This window comes from Netta rufina (assembly GCF_964035555.1).
Source record: "Netta rufina genome assembly, chromosome: 9".
NCBI classification, from domain to species: Eukaryota; Metazoa; Chordata; class Aves; order Anseriformes; family Anatidae; genus Netta; species Netta rufina.
In genome coordinates this window covers 12,115,535-12,139,126 of record NC_140132.1, presented here as the reverse complement: position 1 = coordinate 12,139,126, position 23,592 = coordinate 12,115,535, and the positions used below count along the sequence as shown (strand labels likewise).

The window sequence follows — 23,592 nt, the reverse complement described above, 5'->3', positions numbered from 1 at the left end:
AGCCCCTCCTCAGCCCTGGGAGCACCCGCCGCGTCCCGCTGGGCCTGCAGCGCCCGGCAGGCTGTGGCCCAGGGGTTGGGGCCGCCGGCCGAGCGCTTCCAGTGGCTCAGGAAGAGCAGCACGATGCGCTCCTTGCGCAGGCCGGATGACTCCGGCACTGGTGACCCGCTGCCGTCCGACAGCGCTTCCTCGCAGCTGATCCCCGAGTCGCTGGCGGCCTCCACCGCCCCGGGCTCGCTCTCCCCACCGCTGCCACCACCAGAGCGCTCGAAGGCGCCGCGCAGGCTGCGGACGCTCACCCCGCACTGCCGGATCTCCCGCTGCGCCAGGCTGCCCGCCGGTGTCCGGGAGGCTGCGGGCAGCGGGGTGGGCAGTGGGGTGGGCACTGGGGTGCTGCGGGCCCCCTCGGCGTTGGCCAGCAGCGTAGCCAGGCTGCCCACCACGCCAGCCAGGCGGCCGCACCAGAGGGGCAGGGGCTGCCCCGGGGCAGGCGGAGGGCTGTGGACGGTGATGCTGAGCAGCGGGGAGGGCAGGAGGGCACGCAGCTCCTGCGCCAGGCGCTGCAGCTCGCCTTGGTAGGCCTCGCCGCGCCGCCGCAGCCGCAGGCTCTCCACCGCCCACTCCAGCTGCTGCAGGTCCCCCTCCGTCAGCAGCTCCCCGAAGGGGCCCAGCACCGCCTCGTGGGATGGCGAGAAGCGCCAGGCACCCGGCTCCTGTGGCAGGAGGCCCGTCAGATGGTGGTGTTGGCAGGGCCCCGCCGCGTCCCACCCCCAGCCCGGCGGTACCTGCTCGCACACCTCCACCTCGTTGGCCAGCCGGGCGCGCAGCCGGCGCACCATCACCTGCCGCTTCCACTCGGGGATGGGGCGGCCCCGCTCATCGTGCGTAGGCACCAGGGTGTCCACATCCACGGGGTCTGGCACGGCAGTGCTGGGGGGGTCCTGCCAGGGCACAGGGTGGTCCCTGCAGGCTCTGAGCCGAGGGAAAGGGCAGAAGTGCCAGCAGCGGGTGGTGGATGGAGCTGGCGACGTACCGGATTGATGAAGGGCGCCGGGATCCTGGCCCGCTGCATGGGTTTGCGGAGCTTCAGCTCCGGCAGTGGTGACCTGCTGGGCTGCATCCCCCTCGGGGCCGGATCACTGCTGGGAAGGGAGGCACGGGGCCGCGCTGGGGGAGCGGGAGCAGGGCAGGGTGGGCTTCACATCCCTGCTCTGCTGGGGAGGCACGGGGAGGGGCAGGAGAAGCCATCCCCTGCCTGGCAGGGTGCGGGTAGGGAAGCATTTACAGACATTTCTGCTTTCTAGGAAAAATGCTGGCGGGTAGATGAGAACTGGGAAAAGCCGTGAAAACATCTGGTGGCGCAGCTCCTGGCAGCGTGGGGACCAGCAGCTCCCTCAGCTGCTGCTGCGGCACTGCCCCAGCCTGGGGACCCTGGCTCTGACCCCAGGCCACAGGGCAAAGCCAGGATGTGCTCGTGCAGGGTGGTGCTGTGGGGAGAGCCCCTTGTCCTGGAGAGGGCAACCAGCAGGAGGATTCATTCGCTGGTGAACCTGGAGGGGTGCAGAGAAGGGGAGATTTTCCCGGGGGAGTCGCAGTGCCTCTGTGCATCTCTCACCACCACCGGGTGATCGCTGGATAGCGGTCCCGGCGATGATGCCCAGCACATCACCCCTGGCAGGGCAGGCTCGCGAGGGCTCTTCCTAGACAAACACAGCCTTTCCCCACGGGCAGACCTGCATTTTCGCACGTCCAGGGCACGGTTTGCAACCCAGCCTGACCCCTGGGCACAGCCAAGGCATGTGGGGGGTGAGGCCAACCCACCACACTCGGCAGGCACCCTGCGTCCAGCCGGGGCAGGGGAGGCTTCTCCTGGCCGCGTTCCCACCCCGCTGAGCCAGCACGGCCCCGGCCACCGCAGACACTTTCCTGACCTGCTTGGGTGGGTGCCAGCGGGCGGCATTGCTCTGCTTGCCAAGCTGAGTCGAAACGCAGGGGAAGCGGCTGCCCCAGGGTGTGAAGGCTCTGGGTGGGGTGGAAATGAAGCATTATGTGTGAATTTGGAGGGGCTTAAACCACTCACTCAACATAAGGACCAAAGCAAACTGTTCTGACTTTTTCATGTTCCCCTTTTACTCTTTTTTTTTTTTTTTTTCCCCAGATATAATGCTACCTGTAGCTCCAGCTGAAAAAAACAGGTCATCCCAAATCAAAGTCATGCACCAAAGTCATGTCATCCAAAACCATGACAAACCTGACATTTTTTTTTCCTTTTAATGAAGAGTAAGGAGCTGCAGAGACTCAGGTCCCCCCTTTTTCCTGGGGGACACAGGCATTGCCCATGTCGCAGGGGCCCCCTGCGTCTACAGCCCCTTGGGGCCACCCCTGCCACTGCTAGCCCTTCCCCTGGCCCCCCTGCCCGTCTGTCCCTTCTCCCAGGGGAGGAACACTCTCCTGGACCGATCCAGCACCTCCAAAAGGAACCAGAGAGCCCACCACACGTGGACTCACGCAGCTCGCCGGCTGCCCACTTACCTTGGGGCTTGCTGCTGCAGGGTGCCGCCGTGGATGCTGCTCACAGGGCTGCACACAGGAGATGGGACTCAGCCATGGGGGTTTGTCCCGGGGTGACGGGGGTACCCCCAGGCAGAGCGGGGTGTTCCTCACCTGCTGCTGGCCGTTGCGGGGTGGCAGTGGGGAGCTGGCAGCGGTCGGCCCCAGAAGGCATGGAGCTGGGCACTCGGTGCTGCCCGCACCTTGCGCCAGGCAAAAACCGAGCAACCGGATCCCGCTGCTGCCTGCTCGCAGCCCCCCGGTGTTATCTAAAAGCCCTAGAAAGGAAGGAGCCTCATTAGTGAAGCAAATGTGTCGGCCGGCATCAGCTGCCGACCTGCCTCCCCCGCTGTGGCTGCGAGAGCCAAAGATGCGGCTGATACGGCGGCCTCGCTCGCTTCAGTAACGGGCTTCGGGGGGAACGGGACGCTGTGGAGAAGGAAGAAATGCAGAACCTGGCGGTTACTGTCCTGCTGTAAGCCGCTGCACTGCTCGGTGGAGCTCGGGGTCAAGCAGGGATGATCCAGCCCCAGATAATGCCCAGCTGTGGCTGTGGGAGCTCCCCGAGCCCCGTGGCGGGAGGAGAGGCAGCGGGGCGCTGCTCTGCTGTGTCTGCAGTGCTGGGGCTGGGCAGAGCACAGCCCACGGCACGTTAATATTTGATGGGGGCATCGGGTGGCAGCACCAGGCCTGGTCCTGCCACATCCCCGGAGCGCCTCCGGACCAGCGAGGGGCTGTACGGGCTCCTGTGAGCGCACAGCAACACCCATGGCTGCGGGCACGGCCCCATCGCCCTGCTGGTGGTGGGCTGGGTGCTCTGCTCCATTCCTGCCGCTGGAAAGGGACATTTGAGGGACCGGGGGAGTATTTAGTAACACTAAACAAAGCCTGTGCTAATAAAGCCCATACCGAAGGTTGGCACCAGCAGGGAGGAGGCCTGGGCAGCAGGGCCCGCGGCGCCGCCCGCACGCCTGTTACTGATATTCAGCAGTGTTTGCGTTTCCTCACTCAACCTCCATCCATTATATATGGGCAGAGTGTATCAGCCAAGCTCAGTTACACGAGGGAAATTCAATCGATGGGTTGGAATAAAATCAAGAAGCAGGAGATCAAAGCCTTCAAACGGTAACTGCCCAGTGAAGATCCATTACAGGGCCCACCTCCTGCCCCCCCTGGGGCCGGCCGATGCCCTGGGGACCGCGGCTCTGAGGGGACCACTGCCACCGGCCCACCTTGATGGCCACCTAGACACCTACAAACACGCACCCTTTGGCCAAATCTTTGACCCTGGATGGTTCACGAAGTGTTGTCTGAATACACAAAACTCCCCCACCACATTTTTTCTGTAACCTTATGAAAGCAGCATTATTGTTCTAAATCATGGATTTTTCTGTTTATATAATTCAAACACGCTGTAAGGAAAAGTTTGATCGTGACATCTCAAGCTCCCTTCAACACCTGAAGGCAAAACCCCCAAGCCCAGCCTCCTGCAGCTGCTGGCACTGAGTCCCTTGGGACCCCCTGACTCCCAGCCCGACCTTCCCAGTGGCACCCAGACCTCTGACAGTTCAACGCCCACCCCATCCTTCCCCGTCCCTGAGGATACCTCTAGCTCTTGTCTCATCTCTGCTGGAGACCAGAAGCAGCTCTAGATTTGTCTCCCTCACTGCTGATGGACCCGATAACATTTTATGATGGTCAAATGCTGAATCACGAATACCAAGCTCAAAAAAAGAATGGCTGAGATCAGCCACTACTTAAAGTTTCTCTTGCTGCTCATTGACTCAGGGTCTTAAGCCATACTCTTGTGATACTCTGCACTGAAGCCAGAGAAGGCCTGGTCCTTGCCTCCAGGACTGCCCCATCCCGTGCAAGCACAGCGTAGCCCAACATCTTTTCAAGTCACCTCAGCAGGACCATCAGGAGCAGGTCCTGCAGCAGCTCCATCCCACCACAAGAGGTGCTCCCTTGCTGAATTTCATCGGGCAGGAGCTGGAGTTCTCACAGCCAGCCCCCGTGATGCAAACCCATGACCCTGCCACGTCTGCGTCACCATTCAGATGACAGCTGAAGGACCAGAAGGCTGAATCAGCAACCCCTTCAACCCCACAGCACACTAACACACATTAAAAAAGCCCTCTGTAGCCACTGCCAGAGCAGAGGGACGCGCGGATCACTCAGCAATCACACCCAAAGACACAGCCATAAAAATAAAAGCTTTTTATTATTATTATTTTTTTATATACCATTACAGGAACATCCGAGGAACATTCTCAACAGCACGGGCAGCTCTGCAGCGCCCGGGGGTGAGCACAGGCGCCCAGCTCCGGGCTCTGCTGTCCTGCGTTCCTGAGCTGCCGCTGCTCTTGGGGCACGAGGTCCAGCTCCTCGCCCTCAGCACGGAGACCCCTGGCCCTCTGGGTATCACGGCGTCACCTTTTTGTAGGTGATGTGAAGGTGTTGGGTCATGGGCTGCGTAGTGGTTGCCATGGAGACAGTTTGCTCTAGCTTCCCATCAGAATTGAGCCTGAATTTTCTGGTAATCTGAAAAGGAGATAAGGAAAAACAATAATAAAATCAAGCAAACAGCATCTAAGGTAAAAATCCTTAACTGTGCTTTCTGCCTTTCCTTTGCTACACTTGTGTTTTGCTGTCAACGTCCCGTGGAAAGGCTACACTCACTGCAACCATATAAGAAAACGATGAGTAGCTTTTTCCCCTAGAGGGGGCAGCCCTTTCCAAAATACCAGGTCTAACCCCAAGAACATCATCCCCAGTTGACCTGTTGTCTTTGCTTAAATTTAAGCGTTTTTAATTGAGGAAAGAAATCATTCCAACAGCAGGTTTGTGTGGGGCTTTGACGTTATATTCCCCACTTCAGGTTTTCTATTTGATTGACGATGGGTTTCAGTGAGGAGGTTTTGTGGGGTCAACAAGCAGGAAGACTCTGCATTAAACAGATTAACTTCTGCTAAAATTAGCTACTGTGGCTGTAAATTAATTAGCAAAGTGGTGCCATGCCTGGTGCCACTGTGCTGGGAGAGGAAAGGTCTTGGCACTACTGCTGCCGTCCCCTTGGTATGGACAGGCCAACACCTGGCTGTCAGGAGATGGGCACCGGGCTGGAGGCTCAGGGAGATGCCCTGTCCTGGCTGACATTTTCAAGGCAGCCTCCAAAAACCATACAGACTCTCTGCAAGGCATTTAACTGCAACAGAGAAGGGCTTTGTTCATGCTGTCTGGTGAGGCTGGATTGGAGCCTTCTGACCTCGGGTCAGCCCAGGAAGCACTGCTGGCCATCTCAGAGGAATTGGCTGGCAACATCTTCCTCATCCTTCCACCTGACAGGCTGCGAGTCTGCTTGTACTGCACTAAACCTCCAGAGGGACAACCTGCGGTTGCTCTGTGGAGCTAGAAAACTTAGGACCTGTGCAAATAGAACCCAGCTTTCAGCAGCTTCCTAACAATTCAGGCCTGGGAATAGCACATGTTGTAAGCCTGCTCTTAGGTGTCTACAGAATGCAGGAGAGAAGTGGAACCATTATATTTAAACCTCAGCTCTTGCTTCAAAATAACACTCCAGTGTGTTGCTCCAACTGCCCGACACTGCAGAAGGACAATACAACAATGCAGATGATTTAAAGGACACAGCAGCTCCCCGAGTGACAGCTGCTCTAAGAAGGCAGCCCGGCATGGCCCCCATACACACAGTGCTTTGGCCCTTCAAGTGATTTTGGCACAGATTTGCTGCACATCATCCAAAAGAACAGCTTAGAGTGCCTAGTTCCCCTTGGTGCTTCCCATGCTGAACACAGTCCCGGGGATGAACAGAAACAAAGTCTTGGGGACAGCAGGATAACCTGCATGCATGATTAACTGGCAGTTACTTAAATCAGCCCAACTTAGAAATTTCTAAAATGCAGTGTGTTACAAGCAAGAAGAAAGCAAAGACTGTTAGGAGCGCAGTATAGTCAAAAAGAATCCCACGGATTCACGAAGCACTTTCAAAACAATAGCTCCCATAAGCATATCCACTTGGCAAAAGCCTTAAGTGTACACACATCAGTATTCCTACCAGTTCCCTTTCACCTTAAACAAAAGCTAAAAAAGCAATTGCCTTTTTCAAAGAGCCGCGTTCACATCAACATTGAGTGGTTCATCCATCGGTGCTGAAAGAGGACTCTGCGCTTCTCTTTAAGATTGTGCTGAAAGTTGAATCAAAAGCGGAATTCATTCCTGCTGTTTTTCACAAAATGCCTCCATTTTACTGCAGTAACTTGCCCAAGGACAATGGAATCGTCCCATTTCTTTCAGAAATAAAATTGAGTTGATTTTCCAGAAGAAATGTTTTTTTTTGTTGTTTGTTTGTTTTAAAGATAGCTTTGGCTGATTTAGTATTTGACTTGGAAAAATAGAGAGCATCCCTTTTTCTAGATCTTCCTCAAACCGCTCTCTCACACATCTCCAGAGACTCAGAGCTTGCTGCAAAGTGATCTCAGCATATCACTGCACCCCAGGAAGATTTGGTTTGAGGAAGTTTACCAAACCGGGTACGAGTGCTGGAAGCAGCAAGATAAACTTGTGTCAGAGCATGGGGATAACAAGCAATGAGGGCGCGCTAACCCAGGCTAGCAGGAAGACACCAGATTTCCTGCTGCTCTAGACTTTCAGCTTGTCTTGAAGACATGGAAAAAAAAGAAGAGTTTTTTGCAAATGTGTTCATTTCCAGTGCAGGTCACTCCAGGGCACTTCCAGAAGCTGTTGCCAGTCTGCATGCTCCAAGACAGCATCCAACCCCGTTAATACATCTGTTCCTACACATGCAGCACGCGCCTAATGCCAGTATCTAACACATCCCTTCCGTTTCAGCAGCCAGTGCCTGCCAAGCACACAACTGGCGCTCCTGCTCACTTCAGAACACCTCGTCCTCATCAACACATCCTCAGCTAATGCTGGATGCACCAGGGCTGCTTCCTGAAGCAGGAAAAGACAAATAAAAGAATACAAGATGTACTCATCTTTAACAAGAATTTATTTCACCATGTGTGACCTTAGCTGAGGGTTTCTGAAGGGCCCGTATTGACCCATTACCAGCAGCAGATGGTTCTGATCTCCTGAACGAAAACCAAACAGCAAAGGAAGAAATCTCTGATGACTAATGGAATAGCCAGAATGGTCTGTCTCACAGGTGTGGAAGGCAGACCTGGAGAAGACCAGTGACTGAAGGATCCAGCAGCAGGGCTGGGATCTATACCTGCAGAGTGGGCCCTTCCAGTGGGCTCGGTGCTACTATTTAGACAAGACTTTCCTATTCTCTTCCCTAAGGACCTGCCACTGCCCTTGCTGGAGACAGCATTCTGGGTTGGCTGGTCTGACTCAGCATGGCAGTTCTGATCTGAATGATTCCTTCTCGTCTTGTAATCTGTGAAGCAGCTTCTGAAAACTGTTACACAGAAAATAAGCAAGGATGCTGTGCAGTATTTCCAAGACCTGAGGGTAATCTGTAATTAAAGCATTAATCGGCCTGTTCTCTCGACTAGACACCCTCCGGGGTTAGCAATATTATTTGAATTGCTAACCAAGTGTGAACTCACCTGCTCTACATGGGGCTTCTTGGCAAAGGAGATCCTGGCTATGGAGTGAGAAGCTATAGACAGCTCTTGTCCATTCACCTCCCCTTCTTCCACCTCCACAAGACCTGATAAGAAGCAAGGTCATAAATGCCAGGCTACAAAGGTTAATTAACAACGTCACAATTACTAGGCTATATAACAGATGAAGAAGATTTTTATTTGACCTAGCACATATCAACAACTGTAAATCCATGCAACCTCAGAAACATAATGCTGGAAGATCCAGCCAGACTTACTCACACTGTGCGGTAGGTATTGCATTGCTACTGGCAATTTTCCCTTCAGCACACGCTCTCTAGTTTTAGATCCTTATTTAACCAGGTTTTAAAGTTCTTTCGTTTTGTAATGTAACATAGATGCAGTTCTCTCTCTCATTCAGTCCCTGCCAGGTGCACAATGAGTACCAAGGCAGTAATTCCGGACAGCAGGAGATTCTCCTAGTTTAGGAACTAAGAGGACCACACTGAGATTACTCTTGGACATGGCAAAGGGAACAGGAGAGAAGCTACCTGTCACAGTGCTGCAGCCAGGCAGGGTTTGTAATAGGAAACTTGTGGTATGAATCACACCAAGCACTCTGGGAGGGAGAGGTCGCACGGGAGGTTTACCACCACCACAGCCTCGCCTTGCCAGGGCCACAAGCTCTGCTCTGCACCACAGAATCAAACACGGTGAGTGGTAACATCAGTAACAACGATCTAAGTGGGACATTGAACCTGACTGTGCTCAGAAAGAGCAGCTGGCCAACTGCTATGCTAGCAATAGGGTCTCCAGACAGACAAGCTCATGACCTGAGGCATACACCCTCTGTTTCTACCACAGGGTCTGCTGTGGCCAACTCACAGGAACAGTGGGAATGGCGCATCTGATCTGTACAAGTTCTCCCTTCCTCCCTGCAAAACCACGCTTGGATACCATGAAGGCAACAAGAATGGCAGTGGCCACTTTTCACCTGCCATGATTAAGGGCCAGGCTGCAACTCTTGTCATGAATTGAGGGGTTCTTTTGTTTCAAAAAGCTTTAAAAAGTATAAATACCAACATACCATTCTAGGAAAGGATATCCCTCAAGTCTCCTTCATGAGTGATATTTTGATTTGCAGTCCTCTCCTGTCTGAGAAAGCTAGAAAGCCTTGCTGCCTGGGCAAAGCCATGTAGCCAGTCCTAGAAACATGCTGCTTTTGACTCAAGCTCATTAGCAGCAGGATGGGGAGATGCTGCTCTTTGGTGCTGAGCCCACAGTGAAAATAAACACAATGGAACTGTTAAAGAGGTCCAGTAATTTTCTAGAAGAGTGATGAATGGCACCGCAGGACAAGGACCTCTTCTCTTCCCCAGAGAGGCAGTACCTGTGTTCTGGGCGCTGATGAAGGCCACCTTATTAGTGTCAGGTTTGAGGCGGATGAACCCACATTCTCGGTGCATTGGTTTCCTGGTGTCTGGATGGAAGGCGTTGAACCTGAGGGGAAATCAGAATACAAACATTGCTGAGTTGTTGCGCTGAAAACACAGGGTTTGGCCTAGTTTCATCTCAGAGAAAACTGTATTTTATTTAACCACGTGACTGCCTGTATTTGAAGAATAAGAGACTGACAATACTTCATGGTTGGAAGACATAAGTGTGTAAAAAGACAGTTCCTTTATGTGCACAGCCAGACCTCAGAGCTGGAAGTCATTATTCAAGTTCAGGCTTCCGATTTTCCACAGTTCCTGGGTCTCTCTAACTACTAGCTTAGAAACTCCCTTGGGTTACAGTAAGACATGTCGCTGATGCTGAAGCCATACTCTCGCTAATTTCCTTCTCTCAAACAAGTAGCTGGCTTTACAATATCATCTTTATTAAATTTTTTAAGATCTGTCGGCTTTTTCCTTTGTACCTTACATGCTGCAGGCAATAACACTGCAGACTTATTTCTTCCCATCTTGAAAAGAAAAAAAAACAGCTTGGATGCTTGTTTACTCCTCAGAATGCCTTACAGCTGTACATTTGGTCAGCCATATCACGGGCAATACCTACGTATTATTACACACGATCGTATATTGCGTTAGTGCTACGGCACTCCTGAGCCTACACAGGTAACTGAATTAAACCACACAGTGAGCTGAAGCAGTTACTTAGTGAAGAAACACCGAGAGCCAAAAAGCCAAAGAAAGGGCTTCCTACGTGAAGTAAGAGCTCAAAGTTGCCATCTCCCAAAAGGAAACACAAAAGGAAACTGGAAGCAAGGAAGGAGGAGCACAGCACAGGCACGCTGTTACAGAATTTGGGGGCTTACAACTGCTTCTGGCTCCCTGGCATCCTCTGGGCACAAAATGACTCCTCCTGCTTGGTTGTGTCTCTATACGTAGGCTGTCTCCTCCCAACCACACGGTGACAAGGACCAGGAGTGCCCGGTACCAGCAGTGCAGGACTGTGGCTATGCTAAGGACTGCCCTAGCATCCCAGCCTGTGTGCTCTGCACTTAGCGCACCCTGGGGAGATGTGCATCGTGTTGAGACTGTCCAGAATCAAAGGGGGAATGAAGTTCAGGCTGCTGTCAGTGCCTGGAGTGTCCGAAACATGTGTGGCTTGTCTTGTAATGGTCTCGGGCGCTGGTTGAGGAGCCAGGTCCCTCATCTCCAAGCCTGCCCATTTCCCCAAAGCCTCCCAGAGTTCAGCAGTTCTGAGCTGAATTTCCCCAGCAAAGGAATACCACTCAGACCAGCGAGTGACCTAAAAGCTGGAGTCGGGACATGCTGGGTGTAGAGCACGACCGTCAGAGCCCTGTTTCTTTTGGAAACTGAACTAAAAATATCAGGCCTTGAACAGCTCTGCTGCAACAGCGGCGCACACCAGGAACGCAGGTACCATTCACACAACGTCAGCATCTTGTAATTACTCCTTTCTCTGGTTCTCAAAGCAACAGCCTTTCCATCTCAACCCTCCCAGCCAAAGGATCAGCGCTGAACCGTTAGTTAACATGGCACTTCTCCTCCTCCAGATTTTGTATTTCTCTTTGAACAATTACTTGCAAACAAAGCAGTTAAGCTGGCTGCCTAACATCCAATACAGCTTGCTGAACACTTAATTTTTCTCAATTTTTTCACATTGGTGAAGACTGAGGACCACAGTTTAAAATGGACAAACCTGTTGCCTGTGTCACTGTGCCTTCATTTATATCCGTTAAGTGTCAGCCTGACAAAGCAGAGTGGTGGTGGTTGTAGGGTAAACTATTACTTGAGGATTCATTTCTAATTAAACAGCCACCACCAGCAACAGGAATGATGTCTTATCATGTTAAAGTGGAAGGATCACTGACCTTTCAAAGCCAGGCACTGAATTTGCCCAAACTATAGGGATGTTCGTGTTCAGGATGGGGCCAATCTCGTTGCTGATCCCAGCACCTTCCGTTGCTTCTCACTGTGTAACCCTGAAGAGTGGCAGGCCACAAGAATTGCGTGTTGTGCCACGGTCACAATCCTGACCCTCTACACAAACGCCTCAATGCCAGAGGTGTGAACTCACTTCTGAAAAGCTCTGTGGAGTCGCACGGTTCGTTTAGGTACAGGCTAGTGAATGGCCACTGATTGCAGGTGTGCAGCACAACACGACAGCTCACCAATTTATCAGCAGTTTTAAAGGAAAACAACCCCCCCCCCAAAAAAAGCAGACCACTCAGCTACATGCCGCTACATCGTCTCATTTGGTAGATGAAAACTGGTTTATTTTGGAACTGGAAAAGAAATGCAACCACCAAATCTCACTGCAGCCACACCTGCTCTGATCCAAAAGCTGCTGCCAGCACTGACAAACCTCAGGACTTACGAGAAGTTGAGCATGGGCTGCCCCACGTGAGAGATGTGCACTTCTTCCAGGTACTGGAACGGCTTCATCGTGGGGAAGGTGCCGTCCCCCGGGGGGTCTGAGAGCCAGGTGCCCAGCATCCAGGAGAGGGGCTCCATCACGGGGTTCAGCTGGGGAGTCTCTGCGGAGGAAGAGGAAAGAAAGAAGACATTTTGTGGGCCTGCCCTACAGCTTGCTGTTAACAGCTGGGTGGAGGAAGAACATGAAACACCTCAGAAATGGTCCAGTGCATCAGGAACGCTTTGCTCCAGAGCAAAATCAGCTCCACGGTGCAAGGAGAGTAACTCTGTTTTCAGACCTGCTCGTGACCTCCCCCAGGGCACTACTCCCGGCAGTGCCTTTCTGCCCCCTCTCTAGCACCAACCCAAAGGGAAAGTCCCCTCCCTTTGACACACAGGAAAGGAGAAGTCTGAAATCTCAGGGTAAAGAATGAAGCATGATAAACGGTATCAGTAACAGATCCCCAGTGCTCTGGCCCCGATTTTTCTCAAGCACTAAGGATGGGCTGCTCCTGTTTGTTTTGGAGCCCAAGGAAATGAGTCCTCGCTTCAGAGGAAAGTCAGGCAGCATCCATATTCAAAATCAAAGTGTACCTGTAATTTTTTTTAAAGAGGTGAACAATGAGCTGTACTTTTGTAAAAAGAGGTAGAGATAGTTCAGAAATTGCTCTGCTTGGGTCCTGGACTAAGGCTCACTGAAAGGTATTAAAAAGATGGTTGTGCACATAAATTAAAGCAAAAAACAGAAGAGAAAGGTACTCCCATTTATCACTGCATTTATTAAGAAGCAACTGAGGTCTGCTTCACAAAGCCAAAAGGCTCCTTCTTTAGTGAATCATTTCAGAAGAGCTTTGATAAGCAACAGTTTTGCATTTTGCTATGATTTCACAGGGTGTGAGCTGGAAAAAAAAATGGGGAGAGAAATTGAGACAGACGCTTTAAAGTCATGTGAACCACAAAGCAGATCCTTTCCTACGATGTAAACAGGGAAAGTGATACAGCACCCACATGATCCTAGGAAAGACCTCCACAAATAGAGATGAGGGGGCCCACTGCAAAATCCAGGCTGGCTCCATTATGCAGCTGAATAAGTCGGCTTAAAGCACGCCCTCCTCCCACTCGTGTGCTAAACGACAGGCAGTGGCAGGCCAGGGGCTAACCGGGTGTTTTCCACACCTAGTGATATCATCTAGTGCAGGAATAAGCTACCTGTCTGGCTGGTCTAGAAGGCACGGACTCAGCTGCAAGGAGAAATGGTGCCCTAAACAAAAAATGGTCCGAGTTTCACTGTGCTCAAACCCAGCCAACAAAAAAGACCAAGCAAGGAAGACTGGAGAGGTCACACTAGGATGCCAAAGTAGAGGAACAGAATTTTCACCAGTGAAAGCCAGCCACTTTTATTCTTTATTCTCTCACAGCAAGTGTAAAGACAGAACGACGACTAGCAAGTCATCGAGACGCTGCTAGCTCCTTTACCCTCATGTACTCTGCAGGAGAAGCAACCTGAGAAAACACGAGCTTGAGCACGCTATTTTCTGGTGCAGTGAATACAGCGACTTTAATACAGTGCTTACCAGCAACTGAAGTCCAAAATTATTGCTCTGAGAAACTAAATACCTCTAAGACTGCTTCCTAGGAACCACTTTTCCTTCTCACCTGCAGTCTCAGAGCAGGCTGTGAGAGCACGGACAGCACCACCACCTTGTCCACCTGGTATTTGTCTTCACCTTGCAGCCCGCACACGTTGCTTTTCCTTCCCAGCTTTCTGCAGGCCCTGAAGCCTCCCCACGGAAGGGAAGAGCAAAGCTTTGGAAAGGTCAGCGGAGACGGCAGCCTGAGCTGCTGCTGCCCTCTTCTGGGCCAGGAGATGGCAACAAAGCCTAGGACCAGGACAGCTTCCATCCTCTGTGACAGAGCACTTCATTTTCTCCTGCTTACCAACTGGGCTGTGGGAATAAGGACTGGAGAGAGACCCAGTGATGCACAGGGGAATGAGCACCTCCTGATCGCTTCCTGCACGCTGCTGCTTCTTACCTTCGGCATCGGACTTCGGACTAAGTTCTGTTATCACCTCCGGCAGCCTGCTGTGCCAGAGAGCTGGACTGAAAGGGCAGAAGAGCAATAGCAGGGAGGCTGATGGCAGAAAGGCCGATTGAGGGCATCAGAAAAGAAAGGTGATTAAAAAAAAAATAAAAAAATGCTTCTTATGTCACGGTTAAGTAAATGGAAGACTATTGTAGCAATAAATAATTTTACAGAGGAAAGTGGAAAACATCTGTCTACTGAGCTGCTCTGTAACACAGACTCGGGGATGCAGTCTCTGTCAAGAGGAATTTCATTGAAGGAGGTGCATGCAAATTCTTCTTTAACAATCTGCATTCATGGCTCACTTCTACAAACATGTTTTAAGCCACAGCAGTAGGCAAGCGCCTGAGAATAACAAGAAATACAAACCGCCTCGGGGAGCTTGCACTGCAAGACACGCTGTCCTCCCTTCTGCACGTTTAAAGCCTCAGACAGCGTCTTTGCAAGACTGATGAAGCAAATCTTGGTCCTTGTGTGTCCACATGCACAGTTTCTTTTCTGTGTAAAAGTAAGCTCACACTACAGCCTCTTCCTTAATAAGGACATTCACGGTGTCACTCTCCCCTCCCAAATTATACATTTTTTTCTTGAAGCTCTTCCCAGCACCTCAAGACCTCTGCTCCTCTACAAAACCCAAACGAAGTCAACCACCACATCTAAAAGTCGTGGTAACAGCTGGGGAGACAAAAACCACAGCAACGTGACCAGCAACATGATCACCTAGATCTCGTTTCTTCAGGAAGTCGTTCAGGCCACGCTTTCCCCCCGAGACCGCTGTGCCCAGGTCCTGGGGACACAAGTCAGCTCTGCTTCACCTTCTGACCTCGCTGCATCCCTCCGGGCTTGCGGAGGGGTTGTTTCCACTTCCTTCCCATCCACAGGGGTTTAGAAGTCAAATCTCTCCCTGCACGGTAGCGAAGTCTGGCTGTACCTGGCTGCCCACGCTGTGCAGCGAGGGACGATGCTGTCTCCCTGCCAAAGCGGCCGAGCAATCCCTCAGGCCATGTCTGCGCAGGCCTCAGCCAGCGTGGCTCTGCAGTGTGATCCCTGGCACACAGAGCTACGCTGGCACGAATCCCTGCATGGTTTTTATCAGCAAAACTGCAGAGCGAGCAGCCAGTTGGCTGCTAACGAGACAGCTAACCTGTTTCTCCTAAGCCGGGGAACACTCGCTGCATGAAACTTAAGTGAAAAGAAAATCTCACAGGGCATCTTCCATCTTCAAGGTGTGGTGACTACAGCCAGCAGCTGGGCAGCTTCCTGCAGTCCTTTCTTCATCCAAGACACTCACTAGACTTAAGCCATCATCAGCAACATTCCAGTAATTAAGGAGCAGCCTTGTTCTGGGCACTTTTTGCCCGATTAGGTACAGAAGGTGGCTTCATTCCCTGCTGCCCCCCTCCAGCGTTGTACCCCTTACACTTGCTGCTGCTCCCTCCCAGCAAGCCAGTGAAGCACTCCTAGCACTGACGTGCTCCAACTCCATCCCTGTTCTGAGGGGGGAAATGTGATTACATTCACAAATTCGCATCTTATGCCCTCTATTAGTAATTAATTTCATAACCAAGCACCAATCTGTTACTGCCTCTGTGGTAAAACGTCCCAGTGTCTGCAGTCACTACCAGACTTCTTCATTACAAAACACAGGGAAAACAGATTCGTAAAATTATCCACTGTTATGGGAAACCCAAACATCCTAAAGAAAGCTTACCTCAATGTATGTTTTACTTTCTTTCAAGTTTTCCTTAGTTAGCATTTTCATTGCTTCCTAGTCACCAGCTATTGTATTTGTGTGTGAGTCATTGCCCACTGACTTCAGAAATTAATGCTTAATCCACAAGCTGAACAGGCCATTAGGGGAAAAGAAAAAACACAACAGAAAACAGACCACAGAAAAAAGATGCAGAAAACAGGGAAGCAACAGGTCTTGCTTTCCCCCTTCCAACCTCCTTTCTCTCCGCGGGGACAGTGGAAGGGCCATCTCCTGATGAACCTGGTCCTGAAGCTGGAATTCCTACAGGAAATTTCTACCCTGAATCCATCCGACAGCCACAGTCTTGCAGTCACTATTCCCGAAGCATGCTCCTGTGAAAGAGTGAACCTAAAAACCTAGACAGCCTAAGAGATAATATCGTTTAGGGTTAGCTAATCAGCATTTGAAAAGATAACACAGCTGATAATCTCACAGATCACAGACCTTGAGACACACACACACACAGAAGTGCCATCGCTTGTCCCCACTCACTCAGCTTGACAGGGCAGGAGAGGAGGGGAGCTCGCTGCATGTCCAGCTGCTCCAGCGATGCTCGAGGCAGCTCACCTCTGGCATGGCATCACAGAATATCCCAAGTTGCAAGGAACCCACCAGGACCACCGACTCCAACTCCTGGCTCCATACAGGACCACCCAAAAATCAAACCCTATGTCCAAGAGCATTGTACAAATGCTTCTCGAACTCTGGCAGGCTTGATGCCGTGACCACTGCCCTGGGCAGCCTGTCCCAGTGCCCGACCACCTCTGGGTGCAGACCCTTTCCCTAACACCCAGCCTGACCCTCCCCTGTCCCAGCTCCATGCCGTCCCCTCGGGTCCTGTCGCTGTCCCCAGAGAGCAGAGCTCAGCGCCTGCCCCTCCGCTCCCCTCCTGAGGGAGCTGCAGGCCGCCATGAGGCCTCCCCTCAGCCTGCTCTGCTCGGGGCTGAACAACCCGGGGCCCTCAGCTGCTCCTTGTACGTCTTCTCCTCCGAACCCTTCACCATCCCTGTAGCCCTCCTCTGGAGGCTCTCTAACAGCTCTGTCTCCTTATGTTGTGGCACCCCAAACAGCTCACGGCACTCGAGGTGAGGCAGCGTCAGGCAGCGCAGAGCGGGACGCTCCCTGCCAATCCCTTCCCTCTGCCTGCCAGCCGGCCCTTTTGGCTGCCAGGGCTCATTTTCACCTTGCTGTTGACCACAACCCCCAGATCTCTTTCTGCAGGGCCGCCCTCCAGCCTCTCGTCCCCCAGCCTGTAGGTACAGCCAGGGTTGCACCTTCCCAGGCGCAGAATCCAGCACTCGCTCCCTTCATATTGTTGGTAATTGCTCAGCCCTCACATTTGTCCACGTCTCTGCAAGGCCTCTCCATCCTCAACAGAGTCAACCAGTTCTCACAACTTAATGTTGTCTGCACACAAAGTATACCTTCAAGTCCTGCACCCAGGTCCATTTATGAAGACATGAAAGAGAACTGGCCCTATATCAGAGCCACGCAGAACCCCACTGGTGACTGGAGCCCATCAGCCCCAGGGCAGCACATGCACAGGCTGCAGGTGCTGGAAATCCTCACCCAGCCTCTCTCCTGATGCCTTGTCACAGATTTGGCCCCACTCTTAACCTCTGTGCACATATTCCTGCTCCTTATCTCACTCCTTGCTTACTTTATCCTTCAATTTTTGTAGAGCTTTATTGACCAACCCTCCGTCCCAGCCATTCCCATCCATTTCTCCAGGTAGATAAGGCAGAAGAGCTGCGATCAGCACCTGCCATTCCAGCATAGATGTATTTTTCTTTCTCGCACCCCCTCACATCTCTTCCCACTGACACCGAGGAACACAGCTTTACAATTTCTTTCTGCAAAACAAGTCAAAGTCTCTCGGCACCTTGGTGGAAAACGCTTCCGCTGAAAGAGGAACCGGGTCTCCAGTTCCGCACAAAACCACGTTTAATGTTCAGGTCCTCCTGCCTGTGTTCCCAAAGCTCACCTATTATCCTTCATCTGCCCGTAGAAAGCATTATAAACAACCGCACTTCTATGAGGTTTTGTACAAATACTAAGAAACAAATCTAAACTGGAAAGAAACATTTCCAGTGGATACTTAGCAAAATTCTGATTGTTTGCCACGTGGACCCAATTCGCGAATCTCCTGCCTTTATCATGACCTTCATGAAAGCAGACATGGAGTTTGGAACGGGCTCCATGTAAGCTCTGCATGCTGAATTTGAACTCTACCTCTCTGAGAAACGCATATACTTTAAGCACATTGAATCCTACCTGCGTTTGCTCCGCTGCTGGCCATAGCGTGCAGAGTTATTTTCCTATCGCTTGGTCTAGCTCTCTAACCACCTTTGCTCACCAGAAAGTGCTCTGCACTTGCTTGATAAGATGGCTATAAGGGAAGTGATCTCACGATGAGGTAAGAAAGTTAACCTAGAGCCTGCTGGGAGATGTAGTTTTACAGAAGGATCGAACAGCAGGGCGTGAAGGCAACGTGACCTCGTGAAAGCAGCATCTTCGTTTTGGCTTCAGGAACATGATGCAACCAGCAGAGCTGAGAAGGCTTCCAGCAGAACTAGCTAGTTAGATGCTGTGTGTGCTGAACAGGAGCATGCTGAATTGCCTCCCCTTCCCTTGCAGTCCATGTTCCTCCCAGCTCACCTTCCCCAGGACACTGGGGCCGTGTTTCTTTGCTCACTCTCTCCCTAATTTCTCCCAGTGCATCCTCTTGTTCTGTGGAAGATGTGTCTAATCTTGCTCTGCCTGGTGCACCATGTCCAGCCATGCCCTGTCAAAAACATTTCTCAGCCACTGGCCTGAAGACGCCAGAGATGGCCCATGAAACAGAAGGAATCGTGTTCCTACCAAACAAGCAAGCAAATTCCAAGTTCAGCATAGAAAGCGTCGCTGCAGCAGCCGTGCAGAAAACCCAGGGGGTTTCCTGAAACAAGTGAGTTGATCTCCCTGCCCTGCAAGGCTGGGAAAGGCCACGTTTGTGCACCGTGACAGCCTGAGCGTGCTGTGAGGCGAACTCACCCGGACTGAGTCACCCTGCGCGGCTGGCAGGGACCGCGTGTGCAGCAGTCTGCAGGAATCTGCTCCTTCCCAACGGCTGTCACTTGGGTGCAGCCAGCAGGAACCTCCTCGTGCAGCTGGAGGAGCATTTCAGCCGAGAACGGAGGGCAGGAGGAGCTGCCCGACCGGTGAGGTGCCAGGTGAGAAGCACGCGGCAGGAATCACAGGGCCTCGTAGCAGACAGCAGCATCGCCGTGGGGTAACACTTCGGGCATCGCTGCTCTGCTCTGCACTAGGGCATCCCATTCTCTGCTTTTCCAGACAAAAAACGTGGCTGTCCGGCCTGATACGCTCACAGCTTGAGGCTGTAAGCCATCCAAACGTGCAGGGGACCATCAGAAAACCTTAAAAACACAACACTTGCTAACCAGATCCACGGCACAGATCGCACGGACTGCCCGGTGAGCCCAGCACGCAGCCCATCCACGAGCAGCACCCGGCGCTTTTAAGAGGCCTTCGTACTGAGACCAGGCAGTGCAGGAGGGCCAAAAACACATCCCTCTGCTCCGAATTTCATGCACGCAGCCGGACATCGGGCGGCAGCGGGGAGGACAGCCGGCAGCACGCTGGAGTCAGGAGGTAAACAGGCAGCAACCTGCCAAGTCAGCCCAGCCGCGTACCTTCCTCACGCTCCCCATCCCCAAGGCACCAGCTTTAGAAAAAAAAAAAAAAAAGAAATTGCAGGCTCAGGTTTATAGCTATTAACATCACCTCATCCACGCACCGTATGATTTAGGACAACTGAAATGTAGCTACTAATAAAGACCATAATTATTATTAACCTAATACCTGTTACCTCCGCTTTTATGAATACCAAAAAGCCCTCTTCAATTCAGTTTTGCATCAGAGTGCAATTTAGTGTCTGCGCCTAAAACAGGCTCTGCCCAGCAGCAGTCAGCTGCGCTTAATCAGGTATTTTGACTGCCATAAACTATTACGGAGAGCACAAGAAAAAAATAATGCAAAGCAGAAGAGCACCAGGACGAAATTAAAAAGCTTGCCAGCCCCTAACAAAGCCCTAGAAAAGTCACCAGCAGAATGGTTCCCTAAGAACTTCTCATCGCCTAGAGCTACAATCACCAAAATGATTTGATTTTCTCACGTTGGCCTCTAGTGTTGTTGATAAGAGATAGCAGAATGGGTAACAAGTCGATCACTTCATTTAAAAAAAAAAAAAAAGAAAAAGACATTTCACCTTATAAAACTGAAGATGCAATTCGTATGTTCTTACAAAATTCTTACTGAGCCATTCTCCTGTTCTCATTCATGTACATATTAGAACATCTGCCTCAAGAAAGAAAACAAAATCGTAGTACTTCCTAGAAAAAAAAAAGGACACCAACATTCAGGACACCCTCCTTGCAACCAGCATCTCACTGCACGCATTTCAACACTGCCAGACAAATTCTTTCTCTCTTTATAGGTATACTTACGAATGTTAATTACGGAACCCTAATTTTGTATTTAGTCATTTCCTTTAGTCTGACACCAAAGCAGCATAGAACTGCAGACAGGAAGGCACAAATAAGACCACGCTGATTTCCTACTGCAGCAAAAAAAATCTTTTCCCCCTCTACCCAAATCAAAGCACGAGCTTTCCACTGGAAAATTACAAACACGTGGAGAAAGTAGCACTGGGTCAGCCTGGGAGAACTTTGCTGGGATTTATTCTCCTGCACTCGAGTGAGGAAACAGGCCATGCTGTAAGAGAGCGCATCTGCCTGCTCCAGGACCATGTTCCCAACCATGCCTACTACCACGCGGCTTCAGAAAACAAGGAGGAACCTCCCAATGGATGCAGAGGGGAGAATTACCTTGGCAAGAGTTTCCAGCACACCTAGCCATCCTTGGGAAGCTGCTTCAAGAAAGCCCCAGGTCACTCATCCTTCACAAAGTAACCCTACACAGCCACACAACCACCAAATACCATTAAAGCCTTCCAGGCTTTTCCCCCAAATTACATCTAGCAACTGGAGTCACTCTGCAAAAGTTCTGTCATTGTTCAAAAGCTTTGCATTAAATCACTCTTCTTGCAATAGAAAGGGGTAGGGCCTGATCTGACTTCTCTGTAACAGAATTTCACGCCGCCTCATCCCTTGTTGAGCTCCCCTGTATTTTCAGGTGTTTCACTTTTTTTTTTTTTATTATTTTACTGATAGAGAAGTCATTCCCTATCTCTTCACACTCTATTATCTGTTTCCTGCCTTCTGCCTTCTGAGGGCGGAAATTATCAAACTGAACGCAGTATTTCAGTCAAGAAGAACGGCATCAACATGCATGATGACAGTCGTATCTGAGACCTGCTACCTCACTTAGATTTCCTCTATCCCGAGGACTGAGTACAGCACATGAAACCCAAGATCAGAAGCACTTCTCACATCACTAGAGAAGACAACAACAGCTCTTCCCAAATGCCTTCTGCTCGTGACAGCTTGTTAAGACACGGAAAAATTTCACAGACACTCTCCAAATCATGTCACAGATGAACAAGCTAAAATAATCCAGGAAGAAAAAGAAAAAAAAAGAAAAAAATCATCACTGGAGTTGTCCTCCACACCACAACCTAACTTTGTGCCCCATCACCTTGGAAAGCTTTACAGAAACAACGCGTGCTATTTGCAACTTCAAGGAGGCAAAGTTTGGAGAGCGCAGCAGTAACTTGTACCAAACAGCCAACACTGTCAGGGCAGAAAAACAACCAACCACCACCAACAGGCTTGTGGAATACAAGAAATAGCTCACGTGCCCCAAAACCTGCCCAATTCTTTCACTTGCGTCTCTTGGCCTAGCACGAGCTACTACTTCCCTTTCCAAAAACACACCTTTCCCCTGTCTTTAACTGACTGCACTGCTATTACCTCTAACTTAAACAGCCTCTTATTGTTACGAAAATGATGAATTCTGCCTGAACGCAAGGACGCTGCAAATACTGACCACAGTCCTGGGATAGCAGGCTGTTCAAGTAAGGGAAACTGATCCTCTTCAGCTCGTCTAGCTTCTCCTTCAGCTTCCTGACTTGACTGTCCGAGCGGCTGATCCTCTGCCTCAGCAGTTTCAGCTCCCCGTTCTTCTTCTCCACCTGTTCACGCAAGCAGCACACCTGACTTTTGCTTTGCCTGGAGGAGAAACAGTACGAGTGGAGGGAGTCAATGAGCTTGCAGGCTCCCGAGGCCGACATGATGACCTCGTTGATCGACATGGGGTTGGCATCCGTGTCCCCCTTCTGCCCCACCACAGCCTCAGCAGCAGGCTGAGGGGTCAGGTCTGCTGGGGATGCCGACAAACTCTGGGAAGGTTTCTGAGGGGTCGCAGTGAGGGATGAAGTGGGGGAGTCTTCTGTGACAGTCTTATCGTGTCCCATGAGATTGCTGCTGCAGCTTGGTTCCACGTCTCTCTTTGGCCTTTTCCTTTCTAGCTGCTCTTTTGGGAAAGACGGCCTCTCTCGGGCATGCTTGGAGGAAAAGCTGTAAGAATGAAGGGAGCCGATGAACTTGCAAGCACCAGAGGCGGGAGGCGTGAAGTCATCCGCCGATATGCCACTCCTGTCAGCTATCCAACTCCCCGTCCAGGTGGTTTTAGGACAGGCCTCCACGGAAGATCTGTCAGGCTTTTTCTGAGGCTTTGCCACTAAATTATCCCCTAACGTCCTTCTCCGAGGGCCTTCCAGCTGGCTGTGGAGATGCTCTTCCTCCTCGGACATCGACTCGATGTCCTCTTGCAGAGTCGCCTCCTCCATCTCGTTCGCCCCTTGCATCACCATAAAGTCCTGGTCAGGAGAGGAGGTCCTCTGGGCTACCTCACGGCCTCCTTCCCTCGGGTCCTCCCCATCCTGCAGCGCTACCTGGCTCGCTAGTTTCCTCTTGCTTCTGACATAATCCAGGTTGTCGCGCTTCTTCTCGGCGAGCTGGAAGATGGTGGGGACGGCGGTGGGCTTCAGCAGCCGGTGCTGGTCCTCCAGCCGCTTGGAGAAGCTGTCTTTGGTGAAGTGCTCGCTGCAGAGGAACGAGTACTTGGTGGGGGTCCAGTTGTCCCTCTGGACAGCCTTCAGCCACTGGATCAGGCGCTTCGAGTCCTTCAGGGGGAACCTACAGCCGGGAGGCACAAACAGGCCGAGCGTTCAGGGGCGATGCAGGCGCCCGACTTTCGGCCGCACCCCAAAAAGTTGGGACCCGGCGGCGGGGGCCGGGTGGGGGCCGGGTGGGGGTCGGGGGGGGGTCCTGCCCTTCCCCTCCCCGCCGGGTGGGCGCAGCCCCGGGGCTCGGGGGGCGCCGCAGCACAACAAAGAGCCGCGGGGGCTCCGCCGCCCGCAGCCGCCCCCCGGGGCCCCGAGGGGGTCCGAGCGGAGCCCGGAGCGTGGCGGAGCCGCCCCCCGCTCCCCGCGGGCTCACCTGTGGAAGGAGACGGCGCCCCGGTGCGCCTTCCCCTGCCGGTTGGAGCAGTTGGCGGCGGCGCAGCAGATCACCATCTCCGGCCGGCGGCCGGGCCCGCCCCGGCCTTCCTCCTCCTCCTCCTCCTCCTCCTCCCGCCCCCCCCCCCCCGCCGGCCCGGCCCGGCCCGGCCGCCGCCAGCCGTACAGCAAGATGGCGGAGCCAGGTCACCCCTCCGCCCTGGGCAGCGGGGCTCCGTACGGCGCCGCCGGCAGCCGCGCCAGCATGGC

At 52.2% G+C, this 23,592-nt stretch overlaps 1 protein-coding gene across 3 annotated transcripts; it reads right to left on the bottom strand.

Moving 5' to 3' along the window:
• Positions 1-4,755: 4,755 nt before the first annotated feature.
• On the bottom strand, positions 4,756-23,446 carry THAP4 (THAP domain containing 4). 3 transcript variants are annotated; one of them, XM_084292299.1, is made up of 6 exons: positions 23,324-23,446; positions 21,870-23,020; positions 11,988-12,147; positions 9,532-9,641; positions 8,145-8,248; positions 4,756-5,094 (listed from the first exon to the last, which is right to left on the bottom strand). In XM_084292299.1, the coding sequence occupies exons 1-6, from the start codon at positions 23,398-23,400 to the stop codon at positions 4,975-4,977; spliced, it is 1,722 nt and encodes a 573-aa protein (XP_084148425.1). In that variant the 5' UTR covers positions 23,401-23,446; the 3' UTR covers positions 4,756-4,974. The 3 variants fall into 3 exon arrangements, with proteins under 3 accessions (XP_084148425.1, XP_084148426.1, XP_084148424.1); XM_084292300.1 differs by lacking the exon at positions 4,756-5,094 and adding an exon at positions 5,145-6,755; XM_084292298.1 differs by lacking the exon at positions 4,756-5,094 and adding an exon at positions 6,787-7,524.
• Positions 23,447-23,592: the final 146 nt, after the last annotated feature.